At 35.7% G+C, this 18,622-nt stretch overlaps 1 protein-coding gene across 2 annotated transcripts in view; it reads left to right on the top strand.

The window, feature by feature from the left end:
• The window catches only part of Nachralpha4 (nicotinic acetylcholine receptor alpha4), a 168,119-nt gene extending 151,699 nt beyond the window's left edge, over nt 1-16,420 (top strand). For both annotated transcript variants that reach the window (XM_077406027.1, XM_077406028.1), the window contains exons 9-12: nt 11,003-11,149; nt 11,624-11,782; nt 12,093-12,342; nt 12,568-16,420. In XM_077406027.1, the coding sequence (XP_077262153.1) occupies nt 11,003-11,149; nt 11,624-11,782; nt 12,093-12,342; nt 12,568-12,759 (748 nt within the window). In that variant the 3' untranslated portion in view covers nt 12,760-16,420. The remainder of the gene's footprint in view (nt 1-11,002; nt 11,150-11,623; nt 11,783-12,092; nt 12,343-12,567) is intronic.
• The last annotated feature ends 2,202 nt before the right edge of the window (nt 16,421-18,622 follow it).

The raw sequence follows: 18,622 nt of genomic DNA, 5'->3' as shown, positions 1-18,622 counted from the left end.
AAAGAATCTGAATATAAAAATCAAACGGTTGTTAAGAACATTAAAACATCTGAAGGTATACATTTACAGTTGAAGGAAAGTGTGATAATTCTGATATATAATAAGTCTTCATAATGACTTCCATGTTACAAGAAATAAAATAAAATTTCGTTACATTTATTTATTGGGTACTTAAAATTTGCACTTTATACAGTAAAAATCGACTAAAAAAAGGTTAAGAATGTTTCGTCCCGCGTTTTAAATATTAAATATTTTTCTTCTAGCATTAATTTTTTCTTCTGATACGGGTCACGAGTCACGGGATACTTGGTACTTAAAAATTGCGCGAGTGCGTCGTCGCAGGAGAATTGAAGAAACATTTTATTACTCGAGAAAGTTTGCTAGAAATAAGTGCTTATATTATCGTGCTTCTTTTAGCATAATGTTTACTGATCCTTGAGATATAAACCTAACCGATTTATTATTTTATTTTATTTTATTACTTTGTATTGCTTTTTGTGACACACAGTAGGTATAATTAAATATAGTACAATAATTGTAATAATTATTTTATTGTGCGAAATCAAATGTTTTACTAACCAGAGCATGAATAAATTTTTTGATATGAAGTTTATATAATATTACAAACATAAGTGTATATAATATGATGTATAAGTTAATATAAATACATTTATCGTATAATAAATGAATATATTTATCAAATAATAAATGAATAAATATATATGCAATAAATAAAATTCAGACAAAACATTTTATAAATTTTATTTGATATATACGACGCGCATTTGAAATATACTTCTAATTCTATCTCAAGTAAAATTTGTGTTATAATTAAGAGACATGGGTTAATTTATAAAAGTTATAGAGGTGTGAAATAGTTATATTTTTATAAAAATATTATACAATAGATTATACAGATATATAATTGTAGTCACTAAATTGTATGAAAGATATAAAAAAAAGATATACCTCTTTATATTTTTTCTATATATTTTATATATGTGTGTGAAATTTTTTAAATTCTTTTTCAGCTGCAAAAATGATTAGTTAATAACATCTATGCAATAATCAAAATGTAAGCTATTTCATATAAGCTATTTTGAGACGTAGCTCGACAAGATCTCACTAATTTATCATGTTATTTAAGACATTCGCGCAAATATTAATGTGGCTGGAAGACCCGCCGCATTGAGGTCGACGACTCGCACGAGTAATCACTTGTCTCGTCTTACGCGGGGCTTTTCTACTCGTTCAAGTGGGCAATAATGCCAATATTGATATTAGTCTGGCAAAGTAACTGAATTTTGTCACCTCGTGTCTTTCTCTCGCGCTTGATTTGACTTACTAACAATAATAAGATGACATTAGCGTTTGTAAGCTCATCTTTTAAGCATTAATTTTAATCTTAAAAGACATATCGAGCGAACAGAAAAAGAAAATTGCATCATGACCATGTTCAAGAATATATTATCTATAAATTATTTAATAATTAAGATGTTATAAAGAACAGAATTTATAAAATTCAATTAATACTTAATAACCATAATTAAAAAGGTAATGTTTTTTTAAATTTGTTAAATAGCTTGCTCACCTTATATAACGAGGGTGAGCCATTAAATTTTAAATGCATATTACATTTGATGCGTTTTTTATATACGAATATTAGCTCTTCCTCTGGGATTCTTTTGTAATTTTATTTCCTCGTTTTATATTTAAATACCGTTTTATTTTATAAAATCTTTTAAATGACAAAATCATAAATTTTATACGAGAGATAGAGAACCGATTTTATGACGCAATACGGTATAATATTAATGATTTTGCGACGCAATATGTTACTGCTTGATCGATTAATAGATACAAATAAATCTCATAACTTTTCCCAATAACAAAATTTTCCACAATGTGCGAGAACTTGGTGAATATTATAGAATCTAACGATATCTCAAACTAAACTTCGAAATAACAGATCCCGACACGCTGAAGGAACAGTAATACCTATGCAATATAATTTATAGCAAATGGTAAAATAATTTAAAAGCTACTTTCATAATTGATTTATAATTTCAAATTTATTTACGCAATAGTACGAATATTTAAAAATTTAAACTAAATTACTTACAATTTATTTCAAACCAATTAATAGTTCTTATTTTATTAGTAATTTTTAACGAATGTTTATATTTTATATAAAATTGAAATCTCAGCTCATTATAGAGCTGAATGCACGATCAAACTTCAAATTCCCTTTTCTTGTATTTCGCTGTTTTCCGATACTATACCTGACTCACTCGTTCGTCGAGTGTCTTTTCCGAGTGGACAGTGATGTCGTTACTCTTGCTAAGTAAATTTCATCGCCTTGAGTGCCGCTCTCCCCGACTTGTCACGCTTGTAAGCGGCAGCGACGTTTCACGGCTCGTGTCAACCTCTCTATTAAAAGTTTCGTTCGCGCGACGGCGTAGTCTTTATGTCAAAATGCGGCGAGGGGCCGACGAGGCGTAAACGTCGATTTACTTTCAGGAATCTTAAAAACGAAACTGATAGAAAAAAGGTTTAAATATAGAAAAAGATATCTGTGTCTCGGTATAAAAAATGTATAATAAAATTGCGTTTACGTCATGTATCAATTACGAGTTAAAAATAGCAGAACACCGAAACTGTTGAAAAAATTCAGCCGTCATTCTTTTAAAGTGGCGAATTTCGAAATTTTGTTTGAGATAATTTGATATAAAGTGTTTAAATACGTGATTTTTTAGGAATTTCTCTTGAAAATAAATTGTTAATTGTTACCGTATAACACAATTATAATAATTTAATAATCATATCGAAATTTCCATCTCCCTAAAATTTACGGGAATATTTACAAATTTAATAAAACAGAAGAGAACAGAGGAGAAAGAGAAAGATTTCGAGTATACGTATAATTAAACCGTTAATAACAATATTAATATTAAATAAATAACGCTGGTAGAAAGTATGCGTCACTACACATTTTTCCAACGCATCAAATACAATTTCGGTAACGAAAATTTCGGGAAAAATCCGCCGATGGAAACTGGAAGAGTGCATATATACATTCGTATGCGGAATTTCTTATTCTTACGAAACCCGATAGATACAGCCGGATTCATAACGGATTAAATTCAAGTACGGATTGATAGAGCAAAAAGATGAGGAATAAAAGATGGTATACGTTCTTCCGCGAATAGCCATCGTTCTTCTTAGATGCCAGCTACAGTGATTGAGCGACTAAAACGACGAAGCACTTTTCGAAACCGATATTGGCTCGTGACAAGAAGATTTATGACAAATACGAATGAATAGCGGTACAAGCAACGCATTGTCCATTAACGAAGTAAAACTTTTGCGATCCTCCTCAAATTAATCTTTGACCACGTCTCTGTAACTCCAGCAATCGCGCTTCTAAGAAAAACTCGCGTACCAGCATCCAAACGTCCTGTATCGGATTTTTTTATTAATTAAATTTATTAATAAAATATAACTTTTATACTAATGATTACGGTGATCGAAACGTGTCCTAAAATTGACGCTCTATTGGCACATGTGAAATTTTATGCTCAACTGCGCATTGGTTTTTTTAATGGAAAATGCTGCGCGTCGCATATTAAATGAAATTACCAGATCTCTATCGACGCCGCAATAATGCTCGCGGGATATACCGCGCGTTATTAAATATTCAATGGCGATCGTACAGGATTTATTACCACGCGAGGGACCGGCTTGAAAAACGTTATTGCCCGGCGGCATCCAATATGACCGGGGCGGAAAAATATTCTGAAGTTCAGAACTCAGTCGCCGCGCCGGCCGCCGCCGCCGCCGCCGCGAAAAATGAAGGAAGAAACGCCGTAAGAGGGATGAAAGGGAAGCCGCGGGCCCCCGATACATCGCCCGGCCGAGTAACGTGGACAACGCGATGGAAAAAAAAAGAGAACCGAAAACGAAAAGGGCGAGAAAGTTTCTACGTGTCCACGCTACTGATAGGACCGCATCCGAACTTTAAACAAGTTCGAAACTCGGACCCTGCGGCCGCGGGGCCCCGTCGGTCGCGGCGTCGATCGATGCATTAAACGGCAAACTTTTGCGATCCTTGAGAATCGCGCGTTACTGTTTCCTCCCATCTTCCTGTTTCTCATGGTAGTAACAGAGTATAAAGTGTGCCAAACATCTATCAAACTACTTTTGGTCCTACATCTCTTTTTAAGAGATTTTTAGTATCATTTGGTTCCAAGATACTTAGATTTTTTTGTATTGCTGATTGTGAGTATTGAAAAATATTTCTCAATACACATTAATAATATGTTAAAAGTAATCACCTAAACCTAAGCTTCACGTAAAAATTTATATATTTTTCATATACATAAAAATACAAAACGAAATATTCTATAATATATAAAAACAAATGTCCCCCGACTGACTGACTTATCAACGCCCAACCCAAACCTTTAAACCTAGAAACATGAAATTCGGGGAGATATATTCCTTCCATGACGTAAATACCCACTTAGGAAGAGGTTTTTAGAAATTCGACCTCTAAGGGGATGAAAAGGAGTATGCATTTTCTTTGTTTGGATTTTTCAATATTTCTTAGGCCCGATGAAATATCGACTTGGTTTTTTATTTAAAGTTACACACACACACACACACACACATACCGTAGCACAGGTATCAAGCTAATACATATATACATATATAAGTTGATTATCGACACATACGATTGAGATGAATCTTTTCGAAGTTTTTAAATTATTCGAAAATAACCGTCGTTTTTATTGATTTATTTCCATTTCCGTTTGCATTGTCTTTTATATTTTCAATTATGATGTAATGAATTCTGTTGCAACTCCGAAGCACGATGCAATTTTCAGCGATGTTGCGGCGGTCGATAAATAATTTCGCTAAAGACCTCGGGACCACACCAACCAGAATGCATTAACCTGAATTAATACGTTTACGTTTCATTTGCGAATTCAATATTTGCCGACGGATAACAGCGGATACTCGCGCATCAGCAAATATGTGGACACTCCTTACATTGCCGGGTGAGATTCTATTCGGAAATAAAGTTTGGCGCGCGCTGCGTCTCGTATCAGTATCGCGATATAATCTTTTGCGACGAACGAAAATGTTCTCTTGCGTCTGTTTAGAAACTTTAATTAAACTGTTGCTAAACCGCGCATTAAGAATCCATGGTAACATTAATTAATTTAATTTGAACGTTAAGAGTTTAATTTAAATGGAAATTCCACAAGACAATGTGGGGAAGTTCTCCTTGGATGTATATATTTACACTTAAATATAATATATATATTATATACATATATATATATATATATATTTATTAAGTTTTGCTAATTAAAAAGTTTTGCTTGACAAGAAGCAGATTGCACATATTAAAACTTCTACAAAGTACCTATATCTTAAACGTCACGCTTTTTCTAAGCATCAATATTAAGAAAAAAATTACTTAAATGAAGAAGAAACTATCACTAAAATTAATTAATAGATCGATAAAAAATTGAAGCGTTAAAACAAATTAAATTTTAACATTTAGAGATGTAATAATGATACATTTTTTTACTTTCTAAAATTTTTGGTACAATAATACTTTATTTTGTATACAGCGATAAAATGAAACAAACGCAGAGACTAACCGCGGACTATTATGTCAGTGTTACTATATAAAGCATTAGCGCGCAATTGCCTGCTTGGAAGTTTCAAGGGATCAACTTTTTCTTACGTTTAACACAGCGAACAATATGGCTCACAAAGTGCGCCATGATTCTCAAGGTGCTCGACTTCGATACTTGCGCTTGGTAACTTTAATCGCTCTTCCGCATCTTCGAGCGAGGATATAACGGAACGACAAAAAAAACAAAATATACGGCACTTATCTGTCCCCGTCTCCCGCTTTTTCTCCCGGAAACTTTGTTGGGAAGCATCTCACGGTCCCGTGCCGTGGAAACTTGCCGTTGCAGTTCGGCCAGCCGAGACGCCGTAGGTGCCCCGCGTCCCCCCTTTCCGGTCACTCGCCTGGCCTACGTGCTCGAGATACGTGAACGGCTTTTTCGAACGTGATTACGATTCATGCGGTCGTCGCCCCGAAGATGAACGGTTGCGAAACAGTACGTGCCGGTTGAACATGAATCCACGAAGTGGGTCACAGAGAAACCCGCGTGAGGAACAGACAAACCCGGTCCCGGGAAATCCCCGCGAAGAAATATTTCGATTCGCCGAAAGGGCGTAGAGTTCGCGACGAAGAAAACGTGCGAACGTCGGAAGTGAGCCGGTGTAATGCATCATACGGATGTAGGTTACATCCTGCTTGGCCCGACCAGGCTGTAGGAGCCTCTGTTGTAGCTTCGCAGTTATGGCCCCCGTTCGTCGCCTCTGAGAATATACCGCTCGTCCCGGAAGGTGTAATCACTTCTTGATTTGTGCGTATTTCTGCAGTTTCTTCTTCATCCTATCAGATTGTCGAGGATACACAACGTCGTATAGCATGGCAATCATAAATAATTACATGCATAAAGCTATCGTTGTTACATTTCATAATACATCAGTATAAATTTGTAGCACAAATGAAGAAACATAATTTTAAACCAATATCGCCATGCAACAAATAACATTTAAGAAAATCGTTGTACGAATAATTTATTAGTGCTCACCGTCTCTGAAACATAATATCGAAAACTCTTGTTGTTACTGATGTACCGCGATTATGTCGTTAGATTTTTCTCCCGCGATCTCCCACATTCATTCTTCACGAATTTCTCTCCGCGTTGCTCCGCGTTTGCCCTCTTTTCTAATATATTTTTTTTCTAAAACTTTTTCGAACCCATGGCATGCTTTCCGTCTCGCGCAACACTTCTTTTCTTCGTGACTGATGGCCGACGATGATGAAGCGACTTGGAAATTTGTACAACGTCGCTTCCTCGGCGTGACGCGGCCGATTCACAGCGAAGATCGAAAGCGTTCCCTTCGACACGCTTGCGTTTCACCAAAGAAAACCACACGCACGATCTTATTTTCCATGTCGGGGGAGCTTCGTGCGTAAAGCGTAATGTCATCATTTAATTTTTTAAGAGCGATAAAAAATGTCGTTCTTTAAGATGTGCTTTTTTTTATTGCCAGACTCTTCTCAGCGGGAATACCTTCTCAAGTACATTAATTCAAACGCGAAGTATGTAAATTGGTTTTAAAAAACGTGCGTTAGCTCGCCAGGGCGCGCGAATGGAGGAGAGCATATTTCTTCTTCTTAGATACACACTGGCAAATACGAGCAATAGACTACGCGCATCCGAGACTTTAATGGTCTTTTCCTCGGAGAATCGGTAGAGGAGCGTTTCAGCGTTTTGCGATTTCACGATTCATTCCACGTCCGCGAACGTCTTAGAACAGCAAAAGGCTTTTTACTTCCCGGTAGCTCTCGAATTTGCAATATTTCTCTGGATTACGCGGCCAAGTCGAGCCAGGACGAGCGCGAGATGAAGATTGCTTACCTCTCGAGCGGATTTGGTCTTCACACAATGAGAAAAAAAGGAGAAATAAAGAAAGGAAAAAGAGACCTGGTTAAGCGTAACAACCATCCGGCAGCCATTGCGAGTTATTATTTCCAAGAAAATATTTGATATTCGAACGTTTCGTTAAAGAAAGTCCCTTTCGTTTCACGAAGCTGTATTAATGAAGGCAACCCTTTTTTTAATGACGCAACTTTTGCACGTAATTTTTATATAATGTTGCGTGCATTATAGAAGTTTTTCTTAATTAGATGCACAAATTTCCGAGATTTAAAATAACCCAGAAATAATTAGTCGAATCGAGGTCGATTTGATGTTGATATACCGTTGATGAATATCGAATACTGGGTGATATTTTTGTCATCTTCGATCTCGAATTGCACAATTGTGAATATTCCTATAAAGTTTCTATTGTCTCTCGGACAGTTCTATATCAAATTAATGCAAAATCGAAAAGCACAGTATATACATACCTATACTGTGTATTCGATATAGAATGGAAGGAAGGAGCAAAAGACAATAGAAATCTAATAGAAATGTTTGCAATTGCTCAATTAGCATAGAAACAATTATAATAAGAGATCAGAGATAACAAAAATATCACCCAATATTCGATACCATCAAATCGAGGTCGATTTGACTAATCATTTTTGCCTAAGTATAGAATATAAATATTCAACTAAACTTCATATATATTTGATATTACTGTAATAACTACAATTATTATAATACTATAATTACTATAATATAATACTATGTATAATAACTATAATTATTATTTTCTCATATATGAATATCACTAATCTCTTAAACATTAACGTAAGAGCAGAATTAATCCTTTTACGCATGAATTGTCTTCTTAACACAAATATGATTTTACTCACCCCATAAAATATGCAAAGATGCATGAAAATATTATAATGGTCAGAAAAGAATTATAAGTTCCTTTGAGAGGGACTTTTAAAATAAAATAGAATAATCGGAGCGTGGATGTGACATCGAAACGTTTGAAGTCTACCAATTTGAAACTTGAAAGCGAAGTCTCGAGTGTCAGCCATTATCGACGTGGAGGACGTTGAACGTGTTTCCATAGGGGCGATGTAGTCTCGTGCCTTAAGACGCACCCCCGGTTGAATCGATGACGCGATCTACTTGGGCAACGAAGAGTAAAGCGGCGAGTTCTCCTTGAAGACGAGGGAGTCAGCAAATTGGCGAATTGGGCCGACAGCATGCGGGCCGTTGTTTGAGTGGAAGTCACGTGTCTTCCTATGTGTGTGTAGGCGTGTAATTGTGTGTGTGTGTGTGTGTGATTGTGTGTGTGTGGGGGGGGAAACCTCCTAATAGCTTCGGACGCTGCAAGGATGCAGTAGGTGTGACACATTAATCAGTAGCAGCGTTCACTGAGGTTGGGCTCCAGCCACCCGTGGAGTTGAATCCTGGGATGTACAGCGCTTAGGTGTTGCGCATTTCCCGTGATTGCGAACGTTGCGGAACAAATAGAAAAGAATGCCAAGTTCGTTCCAGAACACCGAGACATTGGTAGCTATTAAGCTACGTGCGATTGAAAGACTTAACTTAAAGAATTATAGACGTGAATGCCGCGTAGTATTTCGCGAATAAAGTGACACAGTAACACATTTTTATTTTTTAATTGTTTAGTTTTAAGCGGGCGTGGCATATATCGTAACAGAATCTTAACTTGAGGTATAATTAGCACAATATATTAATACAGAAAATTAAAGAGATACGAAGAAGAATCTTATTTCCAAGATAAGAAATTAAAGTTCAAAGGAATTTATAATCGTGAAGAAATGCGCAATGTCCGCCACACCGTACATAGCGCCAAATTTCCCATCTCACTGGAATTTCAAGAAGATCACTTCGTTCTCCTTCGATCGGCACCATATTATGAATTTCTGTTAGGATGTGTGCGGGATTCCGCGCGTGGCATCCTTTGGCGCATTAGCCTGGTGAACGCATCTTCGACCTAGCAGTAGTCTTGATTATCTATACGTATATAATACGATTGCGTACATATTTCTGCAAAATTTCTCTTTATCAAAAGGCATTTCTTTCATTTTTATTTATATAATACATAACTTATTGAAATTTACATATATATGTATACTATATAATATTTAGGGGCGAGGAAGAGCTTAAAAATATACGACAATAAAATTAATATATCCCATATCCAAAAAGAAAAGAATAAAAATAATAATTTATATACTAAAATATTTTGTAACAACTAATCGTATTATTAAACATTTGTAATAAATGTTTTTATTATTTCCTATAAAAATTCATCTCGAGAATTAGTGATTATAATGTTTTATCGTAAAAATCTTTCTTGTCACACGTCCCGTCGTTCGGGATTACACGCTTAGAGCGAAGATAGCCCGCATGGAGAACGGCTAATACGCGAGCATTATGGCACATTTTGCCGGGATGACTAACGCGCGAGCTCGTCGGGAATGATAAAAAGCGAACAGACGTGAGGATCGAGAATTTACGTCGCCGCCGCGGCGATGTAACCCGAACCAATAAATAGTTTGAAGCCGTGTCGAAGAAAGTGGATCCAATATAAACCGCGGCCTGTCCTTTGCTCAGCTATAGAATCTCCCATCGCCGAATGGATCCGCGTTATGAATAGTCTCGTGTGATTTACATTCCATCCCGCCTTCGAGATCAATTCTGGTTGTACGTTATGGCAATTTGCCCCCGTTCGCCAAGATAAACTCGCGGTGACCTAATGACCGATTTCTAGAACAGACAGTATCATAAAACTATGAAATTTTATCGTCATTCGCGAAAGAGATTAAGAAACGTGCATGCAGAAGAATAGAAATGGAAATTTTCTAAAGTTTCCGTAAGTTATTTAATGCGTTATTTTTCTCTTTTTTCTGGAAACTAGTATTTGTCAAAATAACAAAGTTTTTTACTGCAACGTCCGGCTTAAAAAGCTTGTGCAGTTAAAGTTGCAGTGGTACGGCTCCACTGTGTGGAGTGGAGCCATACACATTAAAACCGTGCGTAGGAAGCTTAACGGGGATTAAGATCTTCACCGTAATGAAGCAGTGTTTATTAAAAATTTAATTAGAGCTTCGTTAAGTGCCGCAGCTAATAATTTTGCAGTCAGCTTCTAATTACCATTGCCGTGCGAAACGAATACATGTATTATTTTTGAGGCTGCATTAATTAGGAACTTAGTACGAGTATATTATTCGTATCGGCCGGATTAACATTTCTACGCTAATACTTACATTATTATATACAACAAAGTTTGTTACTAAATTACATTTGATCAAAGGCATATATATTATCTAAATGTTATTTACATTATTGTGGGTAACAAAGTAATCTTCTGATACATAATGACAAGATATTCTGCTAACACTTATTTAATATTTTATTTATAATGTACACGTATAATTAATCTGACTTTGTCTTTTTATTTTTTTCAGTATATGCGTTACCGTGGTCGTTCTCAATGTTCACTTCCGTTCACCACAAACGCACAGAATGGCACCCTGGGTGAAGAGAGTTTTCATACACATTCTTCCGCGACTCCTAGTCATGAGGAGGCCTCAATATAAATTTGAAACTAGCAGGTTGGTATCAAATGTAACTGTGCAGAGAATGTATATTATTTAAAAATACGTATGAATCCATTATTCCTTTTTTCTTAGCAGAAAATATAACACAATTAATGTAATAAAAAACACGGTTGTCTTAATTTTTATTTTAATTAATTTGAAAAAATTTTAATTTCAAACTTTTTTATCAATACACTTTAGCTCTGAAAATTAGAGAAAATATTATAAAATACTAAATGTGTAAAGAGAGAAAACCTCAGACGCGAAAAATAAGCCGTTGCTTATACATGTTCTTCGTGTACGAGCGATAAAAATCGCAATCAGGGATTTCGTTACACGGAGATTGCGTCGTAACAATAATGTTTTAGACACTTGGCGCGACATTACATTCTAGTCTCTCGGCAATAGTCACCGTCAGCTAGCCCGTCGCTTTTCAGGACGTGGCACGACCCGCATTAAAATTCCGCGTCCGATTGTCTATGTTTGCAGGTACACTTCCGGCAGAGTGCTAATGAGGACCGTCAGAGGAAAGGAGAAGACTTGTTATTATCCTTATCATCCGTCGAATCAGGAAGACAGCGAAGAACACCTCACACCCAAGAGATTCCACAGCCGTCCTCCGTCAAAGGAAGATCTCTCGCCTTCCAGGTATTTATGACAATTAGAAAATGCTCCTACTAATTAGCTCTTTTTCCTTACGTTATTCTGTTGAGATTTGCCACGCTTATTTTAACGACTCATTATTTTTGTCAGAAATGTTTATATAATTACGAAACATAATTTAAAAATATCTCCTTGTCTACAAAAGAACTTACACGGATAAAATTATAACTATAAATTTAAACTCATGAAATGATCTTAAAATATTGTCTTCTTTACAATAATAGTGATGAAAATGCTTACTAGAAGGAAGAGAGAAACATATCTAACAGAGTGTTATGCTCTCCGATTGCTTCAGCCTTACAGACGGTGCGAGGTTCGGAGGCAGCTGCTTGATTCATGGCCCCCCTTTACCACCGTTACCGTTACACACCGAGTGCGAGGATCTCTCGGTCTCCGGGGACGCGGGCATAGAGGAAGTCAAGAGTCCCGCGTTACGAAGCCCACCCGTCTTCTCGCACTCCCGTTGTCCACCGGAAGTGCACAGGTCCTGCATCTGCGTGCGCTTCATCGCGGAACACACCAAAATGCTCGAAGACTCGACTAAGGTATATCCGTTGAAATAAAAGTAGAGAGACATCTTTGAATAAAAATTTTACTTGAACAATTATTGCTTTTTTCTATTAATATATATATAACATATACATACAGTCGTACACATATATTTATATATTGTACATAGAATACCTAGATTGGGTGTGAATATGTCTTAATTCGCCACTATCAACAGAAAATATTTCGATAAATCAAAGACATCGTTTCTCTGCGCGCAGGTAAAAGAGGACTGGAAGTACGTGGCGATGGTGCTGGACCGCCTGTTTCTCTGGATCTTCACTCTGGCAGTTCTAGTGGGTACCGCGGGCATCATTCTGCAAGCGCCCACCCTTTACGACGATCGGGTGCCTATCGACAAGAAGTTCAGCGAATTCGCGACCACGACGGTAGTGAAGTGTCCGCCCCAGTAGTCCATGCCCGAGCCCTGCACCGTAGAGAAAGACTAAGGGCCAGACGTCCCGGGCCTAGTCTTTAGGAGTGTCCGCAAGTTCCACCTCCTTATCCTCAATGACGAAGTTACGGCAAAAGGGCTCCGATTTTTGCGAAGAGAGTGATCGAAAGTATACGATCGACGATTTTAAAGACGACGAGTGGGATGCTAAGCTCCTTTGAAACAGGAAAACCGAAGGAGCGAAATAAACATCGTCTGTTTGGAAAGACAGTGTCGATCGAAGAGTGAGAAAGAAGACGATGTATACGTTAGAAAATCCTGAAACGAGAAAACTCGTTGCTCGAACAAATTACACTCGGTGTCTCCCAAATAAGGGCGCGTCGCTCGCGTAATAGACGTGAGATTCGCAGGAAGATCTACGTACACCTACCATAGTCTGCTCAAGTAAATCGTAATACGAAGCTGCCACTATTTAATCGGGTAATACATCAGGCTAACGGACATTACGGTGTAAACACTGTACAGTATAATTTTAGTCGCCTCGGGAATAACGGGGACTGAACGTCGACGATCGAGCTTGCGATCTCCGCCTGTCGTTCGTCGAAACGTGTACGAACGGGCGCTGAGTTATCGTTCGAATAGGGCGCGGAATAGTAAAAGCTCGACGTGAATTAGGGCTAACGCGAAAAATTAATTAATGTCATATTTCAGTCTACGTTGTAGATTTATAATCTAGAACGAGACAGCCGATACAAATATATAGCTTTGACTGTTGATGACATCGCGATGCGGTTGCATTGCTGCAGCATTTTGCGCGCACGTTTTACAATGAAGAACGCCTTAATGTGAGCAAAGGTTTTTTTCTTTCTCAACGTTTTTTACATTAAACGCATTATATATCAATAATTCCGTAGCTTGTTGCAGCGTGCGCAATTTACTAAAGCTTGGGGCTTGCGAACTTCTGCATTACAATAAAATGCGAATGAGAGGCTGCAGTACCATCGCAATACGATGGCAGCAATCTGTACGCGAATAATACTTCGCCTTGAACGACGAAAGTTGCGTTTTGTGAGCGTTTTGCCCTTTGCAACACGAGCCGGGAGTCGCTCGCATTATGCGAATTAATTAGGTAATCAGCGCGTAGCTAGCTCGTCGTACACAGACCTTAGGGCGTAATCTTACTCGACGTGTATAACCAGTTGATAATTTTAGAAACATAACCGTTTATACGAGTATATAATATGTATAATATATTTAAGAGCGACGGACGAGCCGATAGCGCGTCGGTAACGCAAAGTACTATTCAATTAAATACTATCTCAAAAATACTTAATCAACTAATCTTCCTTTTTGATAATCTTTCTACTATCAATTACTATACTTTCATAGTTACACTTTCTGCGAGCTTCGTATCTGTCACTTAATTCTCTCGCTCTCTTCTTGATTCTCTTTCCCTTTTCCGATAAGCGATGTAAATAAATTTATTTGTACGTGAAGTTATATTATTGTTTCCTCTTCTCTTCGATGTTCTCTTCGCGAAGAAGAGAACGTATATCTAAGCGTTCGCCGACGCATCTCGCGTTACCTCGTCCAAATAAAAATATATTGTATTTTGTAATGAAAAGTGAAACGCGTGAGAGTATGATAAAGAATAACCGATAGTACGGTAAGAACAAGTAAAGCATACGAATTCTAAAGCTGATAGTTGTAGGGAATTGAACAACCATTGACGCCGTTGTTCAATACCGTAGTTCGTGGTCGTTGTCACTGTGAGTCGTCATTTTGTTATTTTGCCCTTTTTTTTGTTTTCTTTTATAGACACAGTTAACGCGTCATGTATGATACTTGTCATTTGTGGTCAGACGATTTGTCTGTCGCGAATCGCCCGTGCGGACTGTTACTCGCGAGAAACGTGAATCAACGTCGGAGAATCTTGGATCCTCTTCTTATCTAAATCATCGATTTGTCGCGTGTTCAGAAAATTCAGAGATGGAACTTTTTCTGTGATAATTCAATACGAATTTATATGTAATTTACGCTCCAGAATTGATGAAAATACTGAGTAACGTGTTATTCGTTTACATAGAACAACATTGAACTTTTCATTAACTCGAGAACGGGCGTCTGGGTTTTTTTTTCATAAATGGTCACCTAAGGTAATTTTTACATTTTAATTAAAAGTCATTATTATTAATTACATAATGCATACTTTTGATTGTTTTATAATTTGATAGTATTTGAGGACAATATGTACATATAGATTTACTCAACACTTTCTGAAAAAAGTAAGGAGAAATAAACAAAAAAAATATTTAAAGAACAAAAGAAGCACATTAAAATTACCATGAGCTTAATTTTTTACTGGGGTGTAAAAATCACCCCAGGCGCCCGTTCCCGGGTTAATTTAAGTTCAAGAAGCTTAATCGACCAATTATTCGGTTTTATCCGGTACCAACATTTACATGCACGTAAAAAAAGCACAAAAGAAATGACTTTCCCTTTCGATGAAACAATAAGAGGATTCACCGATTTTGCCGATAGCCTTTTAAGTCGACGATTGATACTCGCGTCGATGTATCCGATTCTTCGACGTCTTTTAGTACTCTTAGTCATAACTAATGAGTAATAATTTTCGCGCATTCTAGATATAATATTGTAGTACGATGAACTGTAAATATAAATATATATATATATATATATATATTTATTACTATTACGGCGAGGGGAGAAAATAAAGATTCCCCATTACTACTGCCATTAAAACGCAACGCCGATACTTTAAGAGCGTTTTAGCACCATCATTCGAATGGCCATCGATCGTTTAAAGAAAAAACAATTTCCGGCATACGATCGCTTCTTTCATTCGTCAATCAATCGAGGGACGGATCAGCGAGAAGGTGAAATTTTACGCAAAATAATTTCTTCTCGGGACTCGAACAAATATATGTTTCTTCCTGACTGACCACGCAGCGATCGACGCCGATCGCGATCTATGCCGAATATTGTGAACGTGATCGCTATTCGATTGAAAATCGTCCAGTGAACGCCGAAGCGTTAAACTCGAGGGAAATAAAGAGGCGTGCATTTAGTATCGTAGTACACTCAAGGAATTATTCTCCTAGCGAAAGAGAAAAAGCGAAAGAAATCTACTCCGCACTAGGTCGTTAGGAAAACAACGCACACATTTTCTATGATAGAGTTATATTTACTTGTTATAAAATGACACCGCGATTGGTAATATTCGCGTCGACGACGATTTTATAGCGAAGATGGCATTTAAACCCTAATTAATGCGGTGAAACAATATGTCAGTGTTCTAATTTCAACATTATAGCTTCCGATGAACTGAAAAAAATAAGGAAGCCAGTTTTAGCCTAGCTCCTTGTTTCATCGAAATTTAATTATCACGTATTTATTGCGAGACAGCGATAAAACAGTAACGTCATTTGAATTCAAATTGATTAAATTGTGACACTGAACTATAAATTTATTTAACTATAGTAATTAAAGATTGAGATAATAGTAGACAATTCCATTTTTCAGAATACAGAGAATTACAAAATTAAAAATTTTTTATTTAAGTAAACTTTGATTAAATACACGTTTTGATATGTATGTTTATTACACACACACACACACACACACACACACACACACACACACACATACACACACACACACTGTGGTTTACATTTTTTAAATATAAATTATATGGTCATATTTTTCAAATTTTGCGAAAATGCTTTTAGTATATGATATCCTTTACATATATATTAACATTTTATTCAGTTTTTAACATTTTTATTAGTCATTTTTTTTTATAATTGATATGCAGCGTTTCTCATTAGAACCTATTAAAAAAACTTGGACTTTGTTATAAATCTTAAAAACTAACTCCGGCGAAGAAATCGAAAAAATTTATATGCTAATATTATTTGTAAAAGAGCATACATTTTAAATTTTATGAAATTTTTAACATTTTTAATTCTCTTGAGAATTTTAATAAAAATGAATACGCTGTTGAAATACTTGCGCATATACATTTAATAGATGTAATATTTATATTTAATAGATCGAAAAGATATTTTAATTTTGTACATTAAATGTGTATTAATTTTTTCTAATTTACCTACTTTTAGTACTAATTTTTCAATTTTTTTGTTGTCATTGTCAACAGTAAAATGATTAATGAAAGCAATGGAGTTGTAGACAACGTCCTGCAAACATACATCGCCAACTAGGAAAATCACGTCGATGTGATCGAAATATTTGATCGGTAGGATGATCTTAGATTATTATACGAATCGAGAGCGAATAAGAGACAAATAGAGCGAATGAAATATGCGCATTTAGATAATAAATTATTTAACAGGATAATAAATTATTTAACAGAATTAAGATGTAAATACCGTGTAAATAACGAGATGTAACGAGTAAGTAAAAGTTATAAACGATTGAGCCCTTTTTTATGATTTTCAGATAAAATCGGTATTTTCCCGAAAAATTGTATGGGGCTTTTTAATACATTGTACTGATTGTAACACGTTACTACATGCGTTATTTCACAATTTTTCAAAACAATTTTAATCTTTTAGCCAGTGATAATACTGATAATAATATATTCGATCTTTGTCTGATTAAATATCAGAAATTTTTTTCAGCGGGAAATAATAATTGATAAAGTTTGAGAAATAATTCACAATAGGTTATCTATTTGTTAATTGTTCTTAATACTAAATTACGTAATTTTTATTTATGATTTAAATAGTGATTACCTTTTAAACTATTTTTATTATTTATTAAATTTTAGTAAATAATATTAACTCACAATCTTCACATTGTTATATTATAAAAAAATAATCTTTACAAATAGAAAAATTATAAATATTCTTTTGAACAATAAAAAGTTATTCATATATTTGCATAAAACACATTTGGATTTCATCAAAAGCAGCAACTAAAATGCCAATAACGTAAAAACATAAATCAATGAAAAAATTATGAAAGAAAAGCACAAGAGACAAAATATATCTTTTTATTTGTCATAATCTTTCAAATCTGAAATTCTGTACAATTGATGCAATATTAATCTTTCGTCATGATATAATAACTATATATTCGTGATACGTTTTTCCTTCCTGCAATATTTTTTTAATATTAAATTTGCAAGAGATGTATTGCATTAAAAAATGTTCGCGCAATTCGTTTTATTTATCCCGTTTTCAATAGAATTCGATTGACGCTCGATACAGGATTATTGAAAATTCGAACGCCATTAATTAGCGTTTGGTCACGATGAAAAGAGCGTGGAATTATCTCAACGCTGGCGTACAAAGTACTGAACAGTATCGCATATTAAATGCACCGAGCGAAACTCGCCATATTCGGGCGGAAAGAAAAAAAAAGAGCGCTCGACGCAGAAAGGCATGACCAAATATATAACGAACGAAAACGTATCTTTTTTGACATACGAAACGCGTTTGTCACGAATGCGAAATTAAAAACCGGAGAAAATTCGCATTTGTTTGTTTGCAATCGCGCACAAAATGTTAATAATTGTATTTCATCGTGATGCCGATGTGTATATATGCGATCGTTTTAGAATGTCGACAATGCGCTCACACGCAATACCGATAATAATGCGTCTGATAAAATCGAGTGAATTGTATGAAGACAATAAACGATCGATTCCTTTTCCAAACGATTGATAATTGAAGGGGTTGTTTGCGAAATAAGACGTAATCTCTTGAAATGGAGCTTTCAGAAGTAAAAGGAAAACATTTATCTGTGTTAATATCATGTGAATTATCTTTTCGTTCCGATAGATATTCTTTGTAAGACTATAAAAATAAATCGATTAAAAACGTACACGTCTTAAACGA

Source organism: Temnothorax americanus, unplaced genomic scaffold (assembly GCF_048541705.1).
Source record: "Temnothorax americanus isolate GAGA-0224 unplaced genomic scaffold, ASM4854170v1 Scaffold20, whole genome shotgun sequence".
In the NCBI taxonomy this organism is placed as follows: domain Eukaryota; kingdom Metazoa; phylum Arthropoda; class Insecta; order Hymenoptera; family Formicidae; genus Temnothorax; species Temnothorax americanus.
This window is presented reverse-complemented; position numbering and strand designations above follow the sequence as displayed.